At 42.7% G+C, this 24,979-nt stretch overlaps 1 protein-coding gene across 1 annotated transcript in view; it reads left to right on the plus strand.

Annotated features, from left to right (window-relative positions):
- Window positions 1-23,986, plus strand: part of LOC120495013 (ADP-ribosyl cyclase/cyclic ADP-ribose hydrolase 1) — a 274,489-nt gene extending 250,503 nt beyond the window's left edge. Inside the window, exon 7 of the mRNA XM_089125633.1 lies at window positions 23,890-23,986. Within this exon, the coding sequence (XP_088981759.1) occupies window positions 23,890-23,986 (97 nt within the window). The remainder of the gene's footprint in view (window positions 1-23,889) is intronic.
- The last annotated feature ends 993 nt before the right edge of the window (window positions 23,987-24,979 follow it).

Below are 24,979 nucleotides of genomic sequence, written 5' to 3' on the forward strand. Positions count from 1 at the left end.
TGGGTCCTGCACACTATATAAAAGGGTTTCAGAATTCAGTTCGGTTCTCGTCCGCCCAGATTTCTAGGGGTCCTCCTCATAGTGGTGGACCCGAGTAGGCTTTGGTTATGGAGCAGGAAGTATTGACAATTCTGTAAAAGGAGCTGTAGAAAGGATTCCTCCTCCCAGCAGACAGCCATTACTTCATTGTTTCTGAAAGAGGATGAGGTGTTGCGTCCTACTCTGGACCTGTGTCAATTAAACAGCAGGTTTCAGAATCTTAAGTTCAATATGCTTATGTCACAAGGTGACAAACCCAGCGGAACCAATTTCCGCTGGGAGTGTGTTTCCCCCCCGGGACAATTTCACTGATACACCGTGCTGGTTTGCTTGTTGTCCGTTGCCATGACAGCGGCAGCTGATGAGCTAAGCTGTACCAGGTGCAGCGTGTTTGGTGTGAGGGTTTGTGATTGGGAGACATGGCCTGATGAAGCTGTTAAAAGGCAAAGAAAGAGGCATTCAAGCGGCCGTATTCCCCCGGGAGAAATCTATTCTTTGGCAGTGGCTTGAATTTGCTGGGATCGTTTGGAGCGGCTGTGAGGATCTAGCTGGAAAAGGGGTGCAACGGTGACTGTGAGAATACAAGCTGGAGACGTGAACACGGATGTGAAGTGAGTGAATTGTGGAGATTGAGTCAAGACTGGAGAACATTATCATTCTAGAGAGGAAGATAAGTAATGAAACACCGGATCTGTGCGAATGTATGCCTTGCACTGAATTGAATAAGGAATTGTGAAGTGTATTGACCACAAGTATAATTGTCACTTAAGAGTGTGAATTGAGTCATCATTGCAACTCTGATATCTTCTTCTGAGTGTGAAAGAGCATTGAAGACGCTGTTTCCCATGCTGTGAGAAGTCATCTGCATCTCCTCAACTTCTGAGTGTTGATTCAGCGTAACAGTGGAAGGATTGATCACTGGGTGAGTGCTAGCCTTATTGCACTGAGATTTGAGAGTGGATATGCAGTGCCTGAATTGAAGTGTCACACAGTATTGGACTTGACGTGAGTTTGCAGTGCGTGGATGCATATGTTTATTTAACCGCCAGTATTTCCCCAGTTCACGTTCTTGCCCAGTGTTTGCGGAACGAAGCCCTCAGTGTTGAATGTGTATGTTCCACTCCGGCCACAAACTCCTGATGATACTGAAGAGGAGTGTGATTGCCCTGTTTTGACTTGTTCTGTCTATTTAAATAGAAGATCCTTCTGCCACTGCCTTCTTGTGTGCTGCCTGTACGGAGGAGAGACACACCCCAGCCGTAGGGCTGCTTGTTTGGAACAGCCCAGTCCAGCCGTAAGCCCGATTTCCCATTATATGAAGGGATCATGTTTGCTCTTGTATCTGACACTCTGTCTATTTAAATAGAAGATCCTTCTGCCACTGCCTTCTTGTGTGCTGCCTGTACGGAGGAGAGACACACCCCAGCCTTAGTGCTGCTTGTCCAGAACTACCCGCCCCAGCTGTAAGTCCTTGCTGTACCATAATAGAATCGAACCTGTAAACTTGTCTCTGTTTTGGATTAGAGGATATCTTGCTTCTGGCTGGAGCCGTTAGAGGAGGAAAGACACACGGAGGACCTTACACCTGTTGTCCAGCGACACTACGGGAGAGCACTCTACACAAAGGAGACATACATACCCAGCTACCCACCTGGCTGGCAGCGAGTCCCCCTCCTGGATCCATCGCCCCCTGTGCCGACCACCTACTGTATAGACGCCGCTTGAAACAAAACTTACCTGCTACCTACCTGTCTGGTGAGAGAGTCCCCTCCAGGCCTGTGGTCCCGGTCCTGGTTCGCCTGGATAGATGCCCACCTGTATTACGCCTAAAAGGGTCTACTTACCACGCTTACCCACCTGTCCGGTGAAGGAGTCGGCACAGGGTCGGGCAGGGCACCCGGGTCGGCGCAGTGAACCTCCTGGTCTCCCCCTCCTGCAGAGAGATACGAAGCCCATATTAAGACTTTTAAATTCTTGCTTTTATTCAATAAAGATTGTTACTTTTAGAAATCCTGTCTGTCTGGTCTCTGGTACGCTCCTCGAGGTGGTCCTGGGTTTGAGGGGTGGGTGCAGTCTGGCTTGGCCCCCCCGACCTGTGACACTTACGCTAAATATGATTGTGTCACAGATTCAGTCCGAGGACTGGTTTCTCTCAATAAACTTAAGGGACGCTTACTTATCTGGGCAAAGCATACCAATATCGGGTTCTCCCATTCAGCCAAGGTTTCTCACCCCACACCTTTGTTCTCAATATGCGTGGATGCAGCTCTGGCTCCTCTGGACTCCAGGGCATTTGCGTATTATACTATCAATGATTGATTGATCCTAGCTCAATCAAGCATGTGGCAGTTCAGCATTGAGATGTCGTTCTGTCTCATTTTAAGATGTTGGGGGGTTGTTGCTCAACACCAAGAAGAGTGTGCTCTGAGGACCACTTTTCTAGTTGTAGCCTTTTAGAGCAGTAAATGGGGTATATATCATGGCAGCTGCGTCCAACGTAATTACTTTTGGCCTTCTGTACATGAGACCCATGCAGTGATGGCTCAAGACCAAGGGGTTTTCTCTGAGGAGAAAAACGTTTTTCGCATGATCAAGGTCACGCGGCTTTGCCTTCGTGCTTCGGTCTTGTGGAAGAACCTTGGTTCCTCGCCCAGGCCCACTGTTGGGGGCTTCTTGTCGACGCATAATGTTATCGACGGATGCTTCCCTCACAAGTTGGGGGGTATATCTAGGCCAGTTACTCACTGTCAAGCATTTTTTAGACTGGTGTCTCTCACGGCAGCTTTGGAATTATGATTAATTTGGAGCATATATTTTCCACAGATCGAGGCTGTTTGATCTTTAAACACAACAAAGGATTACACAGCTTTCTCAGTCAGCACGCCAGCGTGCGGATCTGTAAAACTATCAATCACTTGATCTGTTTAGCCAATGAGCGTCACACAAATGAAGGGGCGCGCGCCCACTTGATTAACATACCACGTTGTTAATTTCGGTTCTTAAGACAAAGGAAAAGTTCTGCTAACTTTGAAAACAAACTTATACATAATGATATACATTTCACAATATCGATATACAGTTTAAAAGACAGATCACACCAGGAGGATTATAACGAGATCAAACACCTCATACAGCATCGACAGCGTTGTTGAGTTATGTCTTAATGCATTGTATTACAGATATTTAAACTCTTTTGGCACTCATAATAACATTTCATACTAAGTTAGTGGATTACAATTCTTCTACACGTATTTCAAACATACTAGATACTTTGGTAATGTTTTACAAGCTTTTCCAGAGCTGTTCGTGTTTGTGCGGATGTCTTGCACGTGGATGTGTGTGTGGTGTGTCTGTGTGTGCGTGTGGCACGTAGGTACGGGTCACGTTGGTCCGCATGTATATTGCGATAGAACAAAAGAGAGTCTGGTCTGTCTCCAGAATCTCCCCCCCTTTTTTTGAAAGTGTCACAGGATCAAACGAGGGGAGAGCTGTCTTTGATTGCAATCAGATTAACTGCGTTGCGGGTGTGTGGCGATGCCCCGCGATGTCCCCGTGTCCACACTGAATCACACTTAAAGTCAGTCAACCCCAGACACCCAGGCGCCGGAGGTGCTAAAAGTCAAAGTTGAATTAAAACACATGTGTTGTAGGAATGTGTTAAAAGCTTCTTTCGACCACTCTCTGGGTGATCGCAGGAAAACGTCTCGGGTTATGACTATAACCCTTGTTCCCTGAGAAGGGAACGAGACACTGCGTCGAGAATCGACACTTTGGGGACGCTCCCTAAGCGTGCGCCTCTGAAGTATGAATGAAACTAATCCAATCCTGATTGGTGTTGCGTCGTGACGTAACATGTGACGGCATACCCGGAAGTATAAAAGTGACGTTGTCACAACACACACTAGCCTCGCGATGAAGCAAGACGCTCTAAGGCCTAAAGGGGGCGTGGCAGAACGACGCAGTGTCTCGTTCCCTTCTCAGGGAACAAGGGTTATAGTCATAACCCGAGACGTTCCCTTTCGAGGGAACTCTACACTGCGTCGAGAATCGACACTTTGGGGAACGAGTGCCCACTAGGCCACGCACCGAATAGGCCTGTCCTGGAGTAAAACTGTCTAGGCACTCAGCAAGGACTGAGCACCTGTGCACCGGGTGTACTGGGAAGGTGGAGACTGTAAAATTTTATGAAAGTATGTGGGGTAGCCCAGCCGGCTGCCTCGCAGATCTCCTAAAGAGGTACTCCCGAAAGAAGGGCCCTAGAGGAAGCCATGCCTCTAGTTGACTGTGCCCACAAGGTAAAAGGTGAAGGCAAACCGCGCACCTTGTAAGCCTCAGTAATAGCCTGGACGATCCAGTTGCTAATAGTTTGTTTGGTTGCCGGGAGCCCCCTCTTAGGTGACCCAGAACATACTAGTCCAATTGTTCCAACCTTCTCCAAGAAGAGGACCCCTCAAGGTACAAGCTCAAGCTCTGACTGGGCAGAGCAAGTGAAGCCTCTCCACTTCCGCCGACACATGAGGTGGAGGATGGAATGCCTGAGGGACTATAGAATGAGCCGTATTCGATGGAACTTTAGGCACGTAGCCCGGACTCGGGTGTAAAAAGGCCTTCACTCTGCCAGGGGCAAACTCCAAGCAAGCTGGCATTACTGCCAGGGCTTGGAAATCTCCCACCCTCTTAAGTGAGGTAATTGCTAAGCGAAAAGCCATTTTCAGTGTTAAGTCCTTAGGCGAAGCCGACTCTAAAGGTTCGAAGGGGGCACTCTACTTTTGGATAACCCCTCCAGAACTATTGCCAGGTCCTAGGCAGGAACCCTGGACCTGGCTGCCGGCCTCATCCTCCAAGTACCAAGGATAAACCGAATGACCAATTGGTGCCTCCCCAGAGGCCCATCACTTAACGGTGCGTGGAAAACCGCAATGGCAGCCACGTACACCCTAAGCGTGGACGGGGAGAGACCCTTAGAGAAACGATCTTGGAGAAATCCCAGAACTGAAGCCACCGGGCAGTTTACTGGATTTAACCCAAGTTCTCTACACCAAGTGACAAACACATTCCACTTGAGGTCATATAATCTCCTGGTGGATGGAGCCCAAGAGCTAAGTATGGTTTTCTCAACAGGATGTCTGCCCCCTGATTCTGAACCCCCGGAATATACATTGCTCTGATAGAGAGTATTTTCCCTTGGGACCAAAGGATAATCTGATGCGTCAGTCTGCACAGAGGGCGCGATCTGATTCCCCCTTGTCGGTTCAGATAGGCTACCACTGACCGTACTAGGACGTGGTGACCTTTGATGTCTGGGAGGAAGCTCCTCAAAGCCCTGAACACAACCATCATCTCTAGGCAGTTTATATGCCAAGAAAGATGATGGTCCTGCCATAGACCCCTGGCAAACGGTCGTCCATGACCGCGCCCCAGCCAGTGAGGGAGGCGTCTGTCGAAACGGTTTCCCGGCGACATGACACTCCCAACACTGGCCCAAGGTTTCTTCCATATTCTCAGAGAACAAAGGCATCTGCGCGTTACTCTGATCATACGAAGCGGATTCCCTCGGGAGAAAACCCCTTGGTCTTTAACCACCACTGAAGGGGCCTCATGTGTAGCAGGCCCCAAAGGAATGATGTTGGATGTCACTGCCATGAGGCCCAGCATCCTTTGAAATTGCTTCACAGTGATGGCCTGGCCTAGCTTTACCCTGGATACCATCGTCAAAATTGACTCGATACGTGCGGGAGACATGCGTGCCTACATCGTAATCGAGTTCCATATGACTCCCAAAAATGTCGTACACTGGGATGGTTCTAGCACACTCCTCTTTGCATTGAGACTCAACCCCAATTTCAGAATGTGGCCAAGGACGACATTTCGATGCCGAAACTTTCCCGAGACTGAGCCAGAATGAGCCAGTCGTCGAGATAAATCAATATATGGATGTCTTGAAGTCTCAGTGGAGCAAGGGCTACATCCATAAATTTGGTGAATGTGCAGGGAGAGCGTGCTAGGCCGAACGGAAGAACCCGATATTGGTAAGCTTCGAAAGCGAACCTCAGGTATCTCCTGTGACATGGAAGGATGGAGTGAAAATAGGCGTCTTTTAGATCTATCGTGACAAATCAGTCCTCTGATCTGACTCACGATTACTGGAGTTAACCGTTCGAACCTGCACCTCCCTATTCAGAGATCGGTACAAAACCCCGAGATCTAGAATTGGCCTTAACCCCCAATCCTTCTTTGGAACTATAAAGTACCGGGTGTAAAACGCGGACCCCCTGTCTGAAGGAAGAACACGTTCTATGGCTTCCTTTAGCAGCAGAGTTTGAACTTCTTGTTCCATCACCTGAGCCTGCTCTGGGACCACTGTAGTCTGTACCACCCCAGAGAACTTGGGGGGCGGTGTGCAAACTGCAGTCTGTACCCTGATTCTATTATATGTAGGACCCATGCAGATATGTTGGGAAGATGATACCATGCCTCTACAAAATATACTAGGGGTACCAGCCTCTGGAGAGTGGCCTCTGGGTTTTTTTTTTTTTTTTTTTTTTTTTTTCTGTTTTGTCTTTCGAGAGCATCTTTCTCGACTTCCTGAAGCGGAATACCGGCAGGCTGTAGTCGATATGGATGTTTTGACCATAAACGATGCTTCGTTATAATATTTTCGCTGGAAACCGATGTGGCCCGAAGCGTCGCTGACGGCGGGCAACATACATCGTTTCCTGTTTAAAAATATTCAGGCCCCATATAGATATATTGGAAGGTGTAGCCATTCTGCAAAATCTACTAAGGGAACCAGCCCCTTGAGACCGACCTCGGGTGTCTTTCGAGTCCCTGAAGCGGATGACCGGCAGGAAAAAGTCGAGAAAAATTTTGTGACCACAGTCGGGGTGAACGACACAGTGTGCGTTCGCTGGAAATCGATGTAGCCCGAAACGTTCAAAACGGCGGGACAACATATATATTTTATATATATATCTTATATATATTTATTTATTTACTATATATATATATATATATATATATATATATTATTTATTTATTCCTAAACCTGTCGACGATTGAAGTTACAGCGCCGGAGAACAGGCCAGTTTCCCTTATTGGAAAGGAGACTCGTAATTTTCACGAGAGAAAATTTGCCTCGACAAACGAGAGATCCGAGTCAAAGTTTCCGTATTGCAATGCAGACCTTAAATCTATGCGCTGCAGTCACAGAATCTTTATTGCAGAGTAGACTCGTAATCTACACGCTGCCTCGGCAAACGCAAGAATTTAGGACACTGGGTTTGGAAACACGGGACGAATGCGGTTCATCCCCCGATCTCATGATCTTTTAGTGGAGATCGGGGAAAAACGGCAAACTCCGGCGCTGAGGCTGTGACCCGTGCCGCAAGAAACGCAATTTATTTAAACTTGCGTTCCCTCCTCATTTTGTGGCCAGCTGAAGTTCAGTCTGGCCACGGCACGAGTCACAACCTCACCAGTTCCTCATATGCTTGGCCGTGAACTGGCGCGCCTAACTCACGGTCATCCGTATCGATACTGAGCACGTCTACTTCCTTGGAAGCAGAGAGCCTGAGTATCGGGACCTGATCGTGGTCAGAAGAAGCCGCGGCGCGGACTTCTGCGCCACTCACAGGGGCTACGGGATCATCAGACGATGAATGAGAAAGTGCCTCAGCAGTCTCATTCTCGTCTGCAAGATCCCGCTGTGAACCCCACGATCTCAATCGCCGCGCCGCCTCAACGGACGCGGGACCAGAAACGCAGGGAACGCAAGCCTGACCGTGCTCATCAAAGCACGCCAGCCGGGAGCGCAGCACTCTAATAGGAAGTGCTTTACAGTCTGCACAAGTCATGCTGCGCTCCCAAACAATTTACACACAAAGCATGTGCGTCCCCACCTGTGACATAACGAGGGCAGAGATGCACACATGTTTTTAAATTGTTCGCTGGCCATTTCCAGTTCAAACTGAGTGACAAACAACACCAAATAAGACAGACAGTTTCAACATAAAGCGCTTGCTGAAGAGCGAAAGCTAGTGTGTGTTGTGACAACGTCACTTTTATACTTCCGGGTATGCCGTCACATGTTACGTCACGACGCAACACCAATCAGGATTGGATTAGTTTCATTCATACTTCAGAGGCGCACGCTTAGGGAGCGTCCCCAAAGTGTCGATTCTCGACGCAGTGTAGAGTTCCCTCGAAAGGGAACTGGTTAATGATTGTCCGATCAGAATCTCTACAGAGGTCACTATGTGTTTGTCTTTTCGGATAAAACACTGATGGTCTCGCTAGTGTTAATTTCGTTAACGAAAACTAAACGAAAATATTTTTGTCAACGCACATTTTTCACCGAACGAAAACTAGACGAGACGAGACTAAAATCCCCACTAATAAACAATAACTGGGAGTAAATCAGAAATAATTTTCGTAGACTAATAAAGACGAGACGAAAATGCAGTTCGGTAAATAAAGACTAAAATGCTCGACTTATAGTCGACTAAAACTAGACTAAATAAAAATGGGATGATGTTGACTAAATGTGATAAAAACTAACAAGCGATGCTGAAACTGGACTAAAACTGAAACTAAATTTAAAAATGGCTGGTAAAATTAACACTAGGTCTCGTATATCGGAGCAGATAACCTGTTGAGGCAGGGGCTGAGGCCCAGGGAATGGAGACTCACCCCCGAGGTGGTGGAGCTTCTTAGGGAGAACTTTGGTCAAACTATAGTCAGTCGACATTTCACATCGTTGGTACAACACATTGCTCTATTTGGTTCTCCCTCACACATCCAGCTCTGCTTGGTCTGGATGTGATGTATTAGGTGTGGTTAACACTACACCGGTACGCATTTCCCGATATCTTTGCTCCCGGGAGTTCACCCTCATTTGGAGTTTGGATACTGTGGCTTGGCCTCTGAGGGGGCCCGGCTCATAGAATCCTGTCTCTCGACTGAGGTCGTTGAGACCATTCTCTAATCCAGAGCTCCTTCCACAAGAGAAACTATATGCATTGAAATGGAAATTATTCTCCATCTGGTGTGGTGAACATCACCAAGATCCTGTTAACTGCCCTGTTGGTACAGTTCTTTATTTCTTGCAAGACCGTTTCTCTGCTGGATTATCTCCTTCTACCTTAAAGGTTTACGTGGGGGCTATATCGGCCTACCACACCCCTCTGGGGGGTACTTCTATCGGGAGAGATCCTCTAATTACTAGTTTTTCTCGGTGGTACATGAGGTTGAGACCTGCACTGCACTCAGAGCACCGGCTTGGGATTTGGCCATTGTACTTGAGGGTCTGGCTTTGGCTCCTTTTGAGCCCATTGAAGAGGTTTCAGAAAAATTCCTCACTTTGAAAACATTTCTCCTTGCTGTTTCATTTACCGGAGATTAGGAGATTTGCATGCCCTGTCGGTTGCTCCTTTATGCCTGGAATCTGCACCGGGTATGGTGAAAGCATTTCTATACCCTAGACCGGGTTATACTCCTTAGGTCCCAGTTAATTTTTGGGTGCCTTATAGTGCTGCAGGCCTTTTATCCTCCACCTTTTAATACCCCAGATCAGGAACGACTGAACCTGTTATGTCCAGTTCGGGCATTAGATGCCTACGTTCACAGAGCTGCCCTGTGGCGTAAGTCTGAACAATTATTTGTCTGCTCTGGGTCACTCAAGAAAGAGTCCCCTGCATCTAAACAGGTTATGAGCAAATGGATAGTCGAGGCTATGTCATTGGCTTATGAAGCGGCTGAACAGCTTTCACCTATGGCTGTTCGGGCCCATTCTACTAGAAGTATGGCGGCCTCTATGGCCTTTATTCCGAGTGTTTCCCTTCTTGATATTTGTAATGCGGCAGGATGTCCTCTCCGCATACATTTGTCAGATTTTATGACCTTGGCCTCTCCACTCCTGGGGCTAGGTTGCTTGCTTCTTAGTGTGCGCAAGGACTTCACACAGAATGGGCATTTCTCAGCATGGCGTAGTGGGTATGGGGTTCCCATCGCGTTTAACAACGCAGCTCTCGTTCCCTTGAAAGGGAACGTCTCAGGTTACGTATGTAACCCTGGTTCCCTGAGAGGGAACGAGAGCTGTGTTCGCCTGCCATACTTCCTGCATGCCCTGATCGACTTGCTTCAGGCCTTTCCAGAAGCTGTTGTGGTCTGATCTCAAGGGTGGTTTATAGTTTCCTGGTCAATGACGTCACCTGACGTCCTACTCTCTCATTGGACTGATTGTACAGACGCTTCACGACGCAATCACACAGAGCGTTCCCATCGCGTTTGACAACGTAGCTCTCGTTCCCTCTCAGGGAACCAGGGTTACATATGTAACCTGAGACGTTTTGTAACCCATATGAAAAAAAAAACCAGCATGGGTCATATACAGCAACCATATATCTTCCTTGCTTAAATTGGCCAGAATTACCTTATGTGTTTCCTTATGTTGTAAGACCAATACATGTCCTATAAAAAATCAGACCGATTATGGCCCCTTTAATACTAAATAGCACACATACAACTTATAGGGGATTTTTGCATCATAAATGAATACTGTAAAAGTCTTATATGAGTTGTACATGACAAAAGTATGCAATTGTGTATGGTATTTGTAGAAAACACACAATATTCATATACAAATCATTTAAAGTTCTTATATTGAATGATATGAATATTACATGACAACAAATGCAATGGTATATGGTTTTATTAGAAAATAACTTCAATTCATATACAAATCATTTAAAGTTCTTATATTGAATCATATGCTAGTCAAATTAAAGTCGTATAGGATTTATACACATTTTGTGTAATTTTTTTATACTCGTTATAAAAAGTGTGTCATACAGATTTCATGTTTAGATGACCAACATCACTTATATGAAGTTTGCAGATTTGGAAATTGTACAGTGCAGAATTCTGTTCATTGAAAGTAAAAAAAAAAAAGGCAAAATACAAACAGTGGTTTTAACAAATTATTTATTTTATTAACGAACAAGCCCCTTTACATCATAGGTTAACCTTTAAAATAAACAATGAATGCACAATATAGGCATTTCTGTCAAATGGTCTGTCATACTTCAAATCCTGAACAGTAAATGTAAGTCCAGTGGCAGTGAAGTTGATTCAGTACCTTCGACTCTGCAACAGTACAGCAGTGCTCGAGTCAACAGCAGATGATGAACAGTTCTAGGATACGAGTGGATCAGTCGCAGGGTATGAGTGGATCAGTTGTGTCCAGTTGCTAACAGAAGAGTTTCATAGAGCAGGAATGGCAATGCAGATCCAACTTCCTTGAAAAATCCTGGAGTGCTGGTTTTCTGGATAACACAACACAAAACCAGATCAATTATAATTAATACAATTTGTGTTTTATAAATACAGCAAGATTATGGTGGAAAAAGTTCAATCATCTTAGACTCTGAGTCACTCATGAAACTATTTTGGTTAGATTAAGACTAGAATTTACTGATTTTCAAGTAAATAAAGACTGCAATGGTGGAAAAAGTTCAATCATCTTAGACTCTGAGTCACTCATGAAACTATTTTGGTTAGATTAAGACTAGAATTTACTGATTTTCAAGTAAATAAAGACTGCAAAATAAATAAACAAAAATGTTAATTCTGTCATTATTCACCCACATGTTGTTCCAAACCAGAGTTTTGCTCATCTTCGGAAAACTTAACGAAGTTATGTTTAATGAAATCTAAGACATTTCTGTCCCTCCATTGACAGCCTATTCAACCACCACTTCCAAAGCCACGGAAAGGAAATCAAAAGTCAAAACCACGTCCTTAGTGGTAAACTTGAGGAACGCCAATCAAAGTACAAATGTGGGGAGGCGTCGCGACAGTCGTGTCGCAAAAGTGGATCTCTACCGTCAGTCAATGCAAAGACGCGTTACACACATAAAAAATCCCGTTGAAAATTTTTGACTTTGCCGTCAATTTGCGCAATGCTAAAAAAATGAGCCTGCCTGCGACGCACGAATGGATTCAAAGTGTTCAAGCGTATACATGTGAACACAGCATAATGATGTACCTATAGAGGGAATGCGCGTGACGTCACCGTCGGCCGGAGTGCCTGCAGTTCCTCACAGTGAGTGGCAAAAAGACTGAGTGGCGTGGCTGTATATGTGTTCAGCGTGAATGCCGCGAAAAACAAACACAACACACACAAATAAAGTGGGAAAGAGCTTTGCGATTGACTGTAGGCCTACAACTAGATTTGACAAAACATCGGAGGTATATTTTTACAGACTACTATGGAAAGAGGAGCAAATGGATTGCTGTAATTCACAGAAACAACTGGACTGCAGTCAGCGAAAGGTGGATTTGCAGTTATCATTTTGTTTCAATATGCTGAATTTAGCTGTAAAACCATACCCATATATTGTGTTATTGTTATATATATATATATATATATATATATGCTATATATAACACTGATATAAATGATCACCCGGATTTAGACCTACCTATATTATATTTATATAAAGCATTCACAGGCAAATTTGCTTTATGTTTAGGTCTTGCTTTTATTTCCCCGGTGTCGAAATCAGGCAAACATAAATGTCAGGCAACACGATTCCTGGCTGCATGTCAATAGTGTATAGCTCATTTGCATAATAAAATTCATTTTCAAAGAAACTTGTAATACAAAATTTGTTACTTTTCATGGATACTTTCATTGTATAAAGTTTTATTTTGATAGGAGTAAAGGAAAAAAATAGCCCCATTGGGGTGTATTGTTGTCTGGCCTTACTGGCACACATCTCGGATTGATGCGAATTAAACATATTTCCTCAACTAGGATTTCTTAGGACTTTTAGTATGTTGTTCTGGACACCTCATCGAAATGATCTATGCTGAAAAATATTCTTTTACAATTAGTCTGTCGTAAAACGCTACTTTGCCTGGACTAATATCCATGGATCACTGGATCTTTAGTAAGTTGTAAGGAACACTATATTGAGTCCAACATTTAGTTTAAATTGATAAAATTGTTCGATTTAGTCGCATTTCCGCAGTTTCCCCTATTAAATCCAGTCACGCAGCAGATCTTTTGCCACTCGGTCAGGCTGAGGGGGGTTGTCACGCGGGAAAGTCACGTGTCAATGCATTCCCTCTATACCAGTGATCTCAAACTCAATTCCTGTAGGGCCACAGCTCTGCACAGTTTAGCCCCAACTCACACCTGTAAGGAAGTTTCTATTAATCCTGAAGGCCTTGATTAGCTCAATGGATCTGGATCAGGTGTGTTTGATTAGGTTTGGAGCAAAACTGTGCAGACGTGTGGCCCTCCAGGAATTGAGTTTGAGATCACTGCTTTACCTTTCTGGGGCTTGAAAGTGGTAGTTGCATAGACCGTCAATGGAGGGCAGGAGGTAAAAATATATTTTATTTGTGTTGTGAAGATGAAAGAAATTCTTACATGTTTGGAACAACACGAGGGTGAGTAATTAATGACAGAATTTCCAATTTGGGTGAACAAACCCCTAATAAATTTAGACACCCACCTTAAGAAATCTCCCTAATAGTCAGCCGCCGGAAGAATCTGTGTTCCCTTCTTGTGGCTCTGATGTTGGACAGGTGATAGGCAGATATTTTCTAGTCAGTGGAGTCTAAAATTAAACAGCAAGAAAACATCTATATTTCAAGTCATGAAAACAATTGGTTTGAAAACTAATTTTAAGTAAAAAAAAATAAAAATTACATTTGTAAAGTTATTTGACGGAACAAATTCAAAAATGATTGTTATGAAGCACAGAAAATCTTAGTTATACCAAATAGCAACAAAGCTATGATTATTTTTTTTGTTTGTGCCCATGATTCTCTCATGTTATCTGTTAACTCTTACCATCACCAAGTTCTAGTCTGTACAGTCTTTAAACACCAGGCCTGGATAGCCTCAGCCACTCGGTGCATCATAGAAATGCTCCTAGAAAACACAAATAGCTAAATCAATAACTTACATTTAAACATGAAACCATAACCACCCAACATCAAAAGTTATTCTGATAAGTACATTTTGCATAAATATTTAATCTGAAAGAATTAATTACCCATTCTAAGAAAATTGGTCCTCCAAAAAAGGAAATAAAGTGACAATTTCACGTGCATTGTTGGTCTGCAGTATGTGGAGTTGTTCTTCTATTTTTCAGTAAACTTACAGTAGGTGTGCTAGTAAACGAGAGTAAAAGATAGTTTGAGGATAAATACATACTTTTAATATTTGCACATCACAAATATTGTCATAAACAATATAAAACACGTATTGTAATGAGTTAAAACACTTACTATTTGTTTTTACTGTTAAAAGCACTCCATATCAGCACTGCGTCACGAGGAAAAGAAGATGCAGGCCTAAATTAGGCTGCATTTACACTGCAGGTCTTGATGCCCAAATCTGATTTTCTGACTGCATCCGATTTTTTTTGACGACCTGCTTACATCATCTTTTAAAAGTGACCCATATCCGATTTTTGCATTCACTGCTGAAACTACCAAATGCAGACGTTCCGATGGTTCTGAACCGGGAAATTAAGCAAAACAGCACGAAATTCAATGGATGCAGATGCGAATTAAAATTATCCAGTGTTTTCTTTCCACAATATTTCAATAAGTCATCAAAACATTGGTCTCGTATGGCGGAGAAAAAAAAGAGGAGAGGCTCTGGCCATGAGCACTTAAAACGATGCCTCATATCTCGTGAAATGTCTTCAAAAACGGATATTCCGGTAACAACCCTGCATTTTTGCCTGCACTCTTCACCCCAAGCCCTCAAAAGACATGAAACCTCCGCATTGCTCCACTGTGTGTATCCTTTCTTCCATCGCGCGGCTCGCGCCTATAATCGCGCAGTTTTTAATGACGCATGACTCGCATTTACTAGGGAATATCCGATTTGTCTGCTTACATGGCACACGCAAATGCACGTATCTGATTCATATCCGATTTATTACCACATATGAATGAGGCCTGAATCCGATCTGAGAAAATCGGAATCCATGCGTTTTTTTCCTGCTTACACGTCCTATCCGATCTGTGCCACATGAGAGGAAAAAATCGGATTTGGGTCACGCCAGCAGCCATATCACCCTGTAACCCAAGACTGGTTGCCCATTTAAGCTAAGCAGGGCTGAGCCTGGTTAGTACCTGGATGGGAGACCTTCTGAGAAAGCCAGGTTGCTGCTGGTAGAGGTGTTAGTGTGGCCAGCAGGGGGTGCTCACCCTGTGGTCCGTGTGGGTCCTAACGCCCCAGCAAAGTGATGGGGACACTATGCTGTCAAAAAGAGCACCGTCCTTCGGATGAGACGTTAAACCGAGGTCCTGACTCTCTGTGGTCATAAAAAATCCCAGGATGTCTTTCGTAAGAGCAGGGGTGTAACCCCGGCATCCTGGCCAAATTTGCCCAGTAGCCTCTGTCTATCATGGCCTCCTAATCATCCCCATATACACCAATTGGCTTCATCACTGTCTCCTCTCCACCAGTAAGCTGGTGTGTGGTGAGCGTTCTGGCGCAATATGGCTGCCGTCGCATCATCCAGGTGGATGCTGCACATTGGTGGTGGTTGAGGAGATCCCCCCTTCTATGTGAAGCGCTTTGAGTGTCCAGAAAAGCGCTATATAAATGTAACGAATTATTATTATTATTATTACTTGAACCATGCAGTGTAAACGAGACCTTAGTCTGTGAGAAAGGTTTAAGCACGCACATCACATAAATATTGTTACAAAACAATATAATGCCATGAAATACATTTTGTAGATTAGATTAAAAACACTTACTTTCTGTGTTTTTCCTGTTAACGTTACAAGCAAACCTCCCTCGTCGACAGCTCAGTATTGAGTCAAAGAAGATCGTCGCCTTAGAGAAAATATTTGGCTCGTTTAAGCGCGACATTTAAATATCGCTATAAATCAATATATTATAAAATACATATTGTAAATTAGATAAAACACTTACTTTCGCCGTTTCCCTGTTAAAAAGCAAACTCATCCAGGTCAGCTCTGCATCGGGCATCGACGGAAATGCCCCCCTGAGAGCGGTTTAGCCACGCACAGCAAATACACATTGTTATAAAACAATAAGACGTTATACAAAGCATATATAAATGTAATAAAACACTTAATCCATGCGTTTTCCCTCATTGCCTTGCATCGCGAATCAAAGAAAATGGCGTCTGTGTAAAAAGTCTCTGCACGTTTCGTCGTGCTCAGCAAGTAAAAGTCCCGGATGTAATTCAGAGGGTGCAGCAATTTAACAAAGTTGAGTCAAATATGTTTCTAGAACAGTAAATAAAATTTTGAAAATTGGCTAGAATGTATTTTTGTATATGTGACAAACTCTGGTGGTGATATGCATAAGAATAACTTTTAAAGTTTTATGTTTGTACTAGGTTAAGAATAGTATTTTATTTTATTTTTTATTTATTTTTTATTGAGAAAACGTTAAAGGGAAATACAGAGACATTTGAATCAATGAAAGAAAAATAATCACAATTCTGCATTTTATTTTACATCAATCATCTTTCTAATACATTAATTATCTTTTTCAGGTTAAGAATAGTAGATGTACTAACTTAGTAGGCCTACTGTGATAAAGTTTAGAGAAATTGTCACAAATGAAATCTGGTGATACAGAATTTAAAATAAAACTATTGATATATGTAAAATATGCAACTATATCTTGTAGAATACACTCTGATAAATATTTTTTTGGAATTTAAATGTGTGCTTGTGTGTGTAGTTTTAAATAGTTTTCTATTAAGTTTCATCAAATGTTGATTATACAGTATATGAGCATGATTGACTATAGGCATAGGGCTCCACTTAGGGCTCCATAAGATAAGAGCAAGAGCTTGAGTGAACTGCAGCCTTACACTGATTGGTAAACTGCACTGTTTTATTATTCACTTTCAAAAAAAAAAAAAAAAAACTATTCTGACAGTTTACTCACCCTGATGTCAAAGATATCCATGTCTTTCTTTCTTCAGTCAAAAATAAATTAAGGTTTTTGAGGAAAACATTCTAGGATTTTTCTACACAGAATGGACTTCAATTGTAACCAAAAATTCAAATTTTCAAAGAAGGTTCAAATGTCCATCTCAATGTAGCTTCGAAGCGTCGACACAATCCCAGTCAAGAAATAAGGGTCTAATCTAGCGAAACAATCGGTCATAAAAAAAGAAATAGTAATAATTTAAAAAAATACCAATAATAATAATAATAATATATACTTTTGAAACTTCTTTGAACATTTGAATAGCTGGTTGCCATTGAAGTCCATTCTGTGTATAAAAAATTTAAGTGATACATGGATATCTTGGATGACATCAGGGTGAGTTTGAAAGTCAACTTAATACTTTGAGATATATGCTGGACATGAATATTAAATTAGCATTATTTTCCTATGTTTTTACATCAAGAAAATCTATAGGGCTTTTGTGTAGGACGTGCAGTATATGACATATATGATTAAAATATATTAATATTATGCAATTTATATATGTGGATTTTTCAGCAAAATAGCCTATTACTTATTCATTTTGAATGCAAAAACCAAGCGAATGTCATAAGTTGACCCCAGACAACAATACAATAAAATTGAAAAAGTCACTTCATGACCCCTTTATATCCTAGAGCTCAAGCTTAACCTGACTCCTGTGCCATGGACTGTTGGATGCGATGCTTCATCTGGCACAGTGGAATGCCGGTTGTAGAAGGCGGGAAATTGAAATCCATAATGTGGATGTCAAAACCAAAATTACATATTACTTAACAATTAGTTAATAGTCATGTGCCTCAACAAGTAATAACATAGTGATATCTTTGCAAATCATTAGCTAATAATTAATTAAAGCAGACAGCTGGAAGTTGAAGTGCATAGTGTTGACTAATTATGGTAATTAACACATTAATTGACACTATTAGTTAATAAAATATGTTATTAAGGAATTAATATATGATGACACGTTTAATTAATAGCAATTCATGTATTACTTAATCTATTAATCATATAGAATCTTTATTAGTTCCTGATGCAGTTAGTCATGAGTCATGCATTAACTCATGATTATCTGAGCATTAGTTAAGTATGAATTGATGCACCTGTATTGTAAAGTGTTACTATTTATTTTCATTTTAATTTGACATTCTGAAGTAATCTAAATGAACAAAATCCTCTCATAACAATTCTACAGAAGATTTACAATGCTGCTCGCAAGTTTACTCTATCTCAAAAACTTGATTACACGAACTGAGACCTGACGTGAGATTTGATCATAGGTAGCCACTACTCACATCCATATTGAAAAATGCAATTTTTTGCATGGAAACAGCCATACCCCCATTTTTCTGTCATACATTATTTTTATAAATGAGTCCCACTGAATGGACCTTATATGTAGGGATGCTGTGATAGGCGTTGTATTCCAATAGGTAGCTGTGGATCAACTAAATGTTAGCTGAAGCGAGTTTGACTAACATAACCTGCCAAAACTAATGCTATGCTTGAATTCGGAGGGCATTTACACCTGGTCTTTTCACGATTGGATAGCTATCTGCTCAGAGAAAATGCATAAAGTGACCCATAAAGCCGGGCATTCACTAAGCAATTTTAGTCTGATTTTGAACCGAATTCTGACTAGTGCGACTATTTTTAGAGTCAGGACGAATCTCAGCTTTGTCGTGTAAAGTTTGTCGTACACTGTCCATGGGGTAACGAGAGCCTCCCCCAACTGCCAATCAGATGGTCGATTATATTTTTTACATATTTTGATCGCCTGTTCCAAATCTTGCACAGTTGAAGCAGAGGTTACGAACGGATTACCCTAAACTCAGTTTCCCTCACTGTGCCTGCACGATTTAATCTTTAATGCAGGAAGAACGAAAATTAAAAGAGGGGGATTTATGTGTAATCCCATCATTTCTATAGAGATGAGAACTCAAGAGGGCAGCCACCACAGTGTGTTCCTTTGCAAATATATATTTATAAAAATATTAAAAATATATTCAAAAGTAGCTCAACAGGTAATACGAAATGGCAAAGAAATAAAAAATAAAATAAAAATAATTGTAACTACTACAGTCAACAGGGTTCCTAAATCATATCAAATGGCAATTGCTCTGCAAATAAGTACACTCAATCAGAAATAAAACAATTTCACTACAAATTCCAAAGCAAAAATAATTACCAAATCAAACCAAAAACCAGTCAGTATCTGGTGTGACCACCATTTGCCTCACACAGTGCAACACATCTCCTTCGCATAGAGTTGATCAGGTTGTTGATTGTGGCCTGCGGAATATTAGTCCACTCCTCTTCAATAGCTGGGCGAAGTTGCTGGATATTGGCAGGAACTGGAAAACGCTGTTGTTTACACCGATCCAGAGCATTCCAAAGATGCGCAATAGGTGACATGTCCGGCGAGTATGCTTGCCATGCAAGAACTGGGATGTTTTTAGCTTCCAGGAATTGTGTACAGATCCTTGAAACATGGGGCCGTGCATTATCATGCTGCGACATGAGGTGATGGTCGTGGATGAATGGCACAAAAATTGGCCTCAGGATTTCATCATGGTATCTTTATGCATTGAAAATGCCATCAATAAAATACACCTGTGTTCGTTGACCTACGCCTAACATACGCCTGCCCATACTATAACCCCACCACCACCATGGGCCACTCTATTCACAACGTTGACATCCAGGCACAGGTAATCCAATGGAACAGGCACTGGCTCCGACTCTGAAACAGACACTGGCAATGGCTCTGACTCTGGAACAGACACTGGCACTGGCTCCGGCTCTGGAACAGGCACTGGCACTGGCTCTGGCTCTGGAACAGGCACTGGCACTGGCTCCGGCTCTGGAACAGGCACTGGCCCTGGCCCTGGCCCCGGCTCTGGCGCAGCAGACCCCGGCTCAGGAACAGCAGACACCGGCTTGGGAACAGTCACTAGAACAGTAACGGCCACAAGGACAGACACAAACACAGAAACATAAGCTGGCTCCAGTAAAGGAACAGGCACTGGCTCCGGCTCTGGAACAGGCACTGGCTCTGACTCTGGAACAGGCATTGGAACAGATGCTCCAAATAGTCCATGCGTGCCTTCATGGCCATGTGAATGGACATCTGCTGATCCGTCTCTGACTGGGTAGACGTGGTGAGGACAGTCTCTGGCTGAGCAGACGTGACGTGAACCGTCTCTGACTGGGCAGACGGGACGTGAACAGTCTCTGACTGGGCAGACGGGACGTGAACAGTTTCTGACTGGGCAGACGGGACGTGAACAGTCTCTGACTGGGCAGACGGGACGTGAACAGTTTCTGACTGGGCAGATGGGAAGTGAACAGTCTCTTGGCAGGCACGACCTGAACAGTCTCTGACTGGGCAGATGGGACTTGAACATTCTCCGGCTGGGCAGATATGACCTGAACAGTCTCTGACTGGGCAGATGGGATGTGAACATTTTCTGGCTGGGCGTGACGTGAACCATCTCTCAACCACCTCCTCCACTGCGACCTCCACGGATCCCTCAGAAATTGACAAATCGGGTCCCCTTAAAAAAACTCCCTTCTATCCCGCTCGGTGGCTGGGGAAGAGATGCAGTAGCGTACCGTGAGGTCTCAGTCAGGGCCTAGAACCGACGCCTATTTTTCACGTGACACGCAAGCATGTTTGAAGCGTTTCCAGGCAAAATAGAATAGGAAAAGTTGTTTATATGTTATTTAATTTGTACATGAATACATATTTATAAATTTCATTTTGATGGTTGAAAGTCTAGGTTTTGACAAATTCAGATAGCCTACAAATATCATTTATAAATAAATAAATAATTATCAATTGTCAAATATTGTCCTGTCAGTACAGAACGAAGTATTCAATACTCTTTTTTGCTGTCAATAGTTCTGACAGTGTCTTTATCAAGTAGGCTTTATATTTATGCTTAATAGTAGCCTATATAGTCACCTATGAAGTCACCTAGCAGCAGCACCGCGTCAGACACGTTTCTGGTCTGCAAAGACACAGAAAACGCGACGCAGCTGACACGCAACAGAAACGCCACGCTCACCCCACGCAGCCAGTGTGTCACCGACCTAACACTCATTTATTACTTGTAAATAAAATACATCCTCCGATCATTTCTGATGAAAAGTTCAATGACCTCCTCGTGCAGTTGTGCGTCCTGCTTAAGATGAATGAGCAGCTCCTATGGCAATAGATGAGAGAGTCGTGCAGAGAGTCGTGTTTGTCCAGTTGTATTCCTTAAATACCTTTTGATGCGCTTGAGAGTGGAGAAAGATCGCTCAACTGATGCGGTGGACACTGGAATGGCCGTGATCAAGCACATGAGGGCATAAAGCTGACATTTACTGACATTGCTCATGCTCATAACCCGCCGAATTTTCAAACGGCTGATGACATCAGCGGGGGCTAGTGCCGATACACATCGTGTTATGATGTGGATGGCGGATGAACCCAGGCGCAGACAGAATGCAATCACAGATAGTTTATTGTAGACAAAAAGGGGAAAACAAAGCCCACGAGGGGGCAAAACAAGACTCTGACAAGGACTATAAAGACTTACTAGACAAGGTACTGACAAAATACTACTAGATAAACGACTGACACAAGCAATAGAATAACAGGACAAATACTCTAGATAGGTACTCACAAACTTGGCATGGATTAACAATGAACCGACAAAAGACAGCAAACACAAGGGGAATAATAAAGGGAGACACTAATGACAAGGACAGGTGAGACTGACTAGACAATAATGACGAGACGAGGATAACAAGGGGGCGGAGTAAAGAAACGAGACAACACAAGCACATGGCCAAAACAGCTGGCCATGCGCTTGCACACAAAACATGGGTCTGTCACGATCCTGCCACTATACTAGGAGAAACCATGGACATGATGGCAGAATCATGACACATCGCTGCCCCCTGGGGCGTTCTGTCACTGCGCATCAAAATTTGATTGGCTAATGATACACATCAGTCAAAGTTAAGATCAAATGGGAAATGGCAGCTTCAATGGAAGGCTAGCTATTCTACTAGTGCTGGTCCATGAAGCTGTGATGCATTTAGATGACCCTATATGGAAAATCCAGCTCAGCCTCAACAAAATAACCAAATTATTTCAGGAAATATAATCGTAAAAATGAAATATATATATATTTTATATATTAATTAAATATTATATTATATTATATTATATTTTGACAGGGCCAGCAGAGAAGGCCCTGATGGCCCTGACAGCCCACCACTGAAGAGATGTTACAAAACATACCGCTGGATTCGGTTAGTGACGGAGTCCTTCTGTCATGTAACACACAGGAAACAGTAATCCAATTGCAGTAGTCTTTAATGGGTAATTCAAACGTGTAGTCTTGCAGGCAGGGGTCAAATTCAAATAAACAATCCAAACACAAGAATTCAAACAAGAACTAACTAGAAAAACAGACCTCGGAAGTGACTCAAACACTGACACAGACAGGGAATATATACACACAGATCTAACAATGTGATGGGAAACAGCTAAGTGCAAAGAACTGATGAGAAATGGATGACAGAATGCTGGGAAATGAAGTCAAAGTGAAAGAAACCGTGAGAACGAGGACTTCTAGTGACAACCCAGGGAAACACAACCAGACACATGCAGATAACATTTGGGAGAGGGTGTAATTGGCTGCAGTAATGGCACAAAACAAGGTATTGTTGTTTTCTTTCACACATACAAACAGGGAACAATGTATACTGTGAATATCCGCTTTTAATGTGAAGCTCTCTCTGGTGTCAGAAGAGCAAGAAAGGGGAAAAGGCCATGAGCGAGAACAGGACACTTTAAAGGTGAATGCAAATCACTATGATAAAGATACATTGTCTGGTGTAGTTGACAAGGATATATATTGTTCGTATTACTAACTAACACTAATTGTCTTGCTTTTTAGGAAGTGCCTTGCAAGAAAGTTAAAAAGTGTCCATTAGCAGTTCTGTTTGAAAAGGAGGATAAAGCTCTGCAGGGGATTGTGCTACCAAATGCTTCTGGCTTGTCAGTTGATGAGAAAGTTGACAGAGAACTTTCTACAAAGTTTGGTGAAGATAGGTGGGGACTATCCGTCCTGGTTGGTGGTGGGAGAACAGAGAGGCATTGCCTTTTCGGTTTCACTTGGCTGAATCGTACATGTCTGTCCAAGCATCTTCTATTCCTTCAGAGGGTGTATTCTCCACTGCTGGAGACATAATAAGCCAGGAGAGGTGTCGAATTCTCCCAGAGAAAGCAGACATGTTGATTTTCTCTCAGAAAAATTGTTAATTTTTTTGTTGCAAAAATGGCTAAATGTTGATGTTACATTGCCAACCTGCAAGTAATTTGAAAGTAAGTGATAAACACAAAAATGATTGTTTGAGTTGAGGAGTGTGCATTTTTCCTTCCCACTATTTATTTATTAGTTGTTAAACAATTTTAATGGGACTGGAATTGTACCCGGAATCATTAGGCGGAACCGTAACTGGAAAATTTCTCACAAATCCCAACCCTAGTTTTCACGCATATTTCACACATGTGAGCAGTCTATGTTATGTTGATCAGATCTTATAGTGTGAGAACATAGATTGTGAGCTTTGGCTTTACTTCACATGCGATTTACTCGTACATCGAGAGCTGGTATTCAACAAAAACATTGCTGAAATTACAAAGTGTATGCCCTGGTTTACTGAACTACTGTACAACCTGACGACCTCCAATGATGCAATTGCTGTGTGAATGATCATTGTATAGTCATATTTTATGACACTAATCTATGGTGAATCTTCTGTTTTTGTCTATCTAGGGAGTCTTGTACTCAGGGATCCATCCCAGGACTTATAGAGGTTTTAAAAAAACGAGGGTTCCACTGGGCCTGCACAGACAATGACTTGTATGTTTGATTTATTCTTTTTTCAAAATATTTAATAAAATTGTTAATAATTGTTGAGCCCAATAGCAGATCCTGACCATCCTGGTTCATTCGGGGTCTCAGCGATAACTTATGAATAACAACCTGTAAGTTTTACATTCTAATTGCTAAACACATACAGATGCACTTTTGGCAGAGGTTTAGGGCTACATTCAAACTGTCTGTCCAAATCCGTTTATTTGTGTTTCTGATTGGAATCTGATCAAAGATTATTGACGGACCACATTGTATATCACAACTGTTCAGATCTGATTTATGTGTCCAATGCTGTCCTTTCACTTTTCGGAATATCTGTATTGGTTTCTATGGTGATGGTGTCACGTTTGTAGGTATACATCAAAAACAACAACAACAACCATAACATGGAGGGGTTTGCAATACAGTTGTTGTCTTATTTTTTAACATGACAATGTGTAGCTGCATCTAATGAGGCAGCAGCAGAAACATAGGTGGCTGGTATGTGTGGGTTTATTCCATTCTGTGTTCTCCAGAAGTATCAAATCATGTCTCTGTTTATTGTCATTTTCTGCTCTACACCTGCACTTTGCAATAGCACACCATTGTTTCTGAAGCGACTTTCAGCATGTTTCATATAATTGGATATGCACAAAAATCGGATTTGGATTGACAGTCTGAACGATTCTTAGGTCTGGGAAGTTCTGCCTGAATGTGACACATCAATGTTGACTTACAGGCATAAGTACACACGGATATAATACAATCTTTGAATGTGTACCATAATGTGGTATTTATTGTGTTCGAATGTTGATTGAGAATGTTGAAGGGAATTGAAAGACCTGGTCAGGCTGGTTGGTCCCTGCAGACCATGGTGGTGTTACAGGCCTACCAGGCTGATCTGCTCAGAGAAATAGACGCAGACAAAGGCCTTAGACAAAGTCAAAGAGCTCTGCACAGCCAAAGACCTGTGTCTCCGTGCCACAAATCAGATGGCCCATGCAATCAG

The sequence above is a fragment of the Pimephales promelas genome, chromosome 22 (assembly GCF_988280905.1).
Source record: "Pimephales promelas chromosome 22, fPimPro1.hap1.1, whole genome shotgun sequence".
In the NCBI taxonomy this organism is placed as follows: Eukaryota; Metazoa; Chordata; class Actinopteri; order Cypriniformes; family Leuciscidae; genus Pimephales; species Pimephales promelas.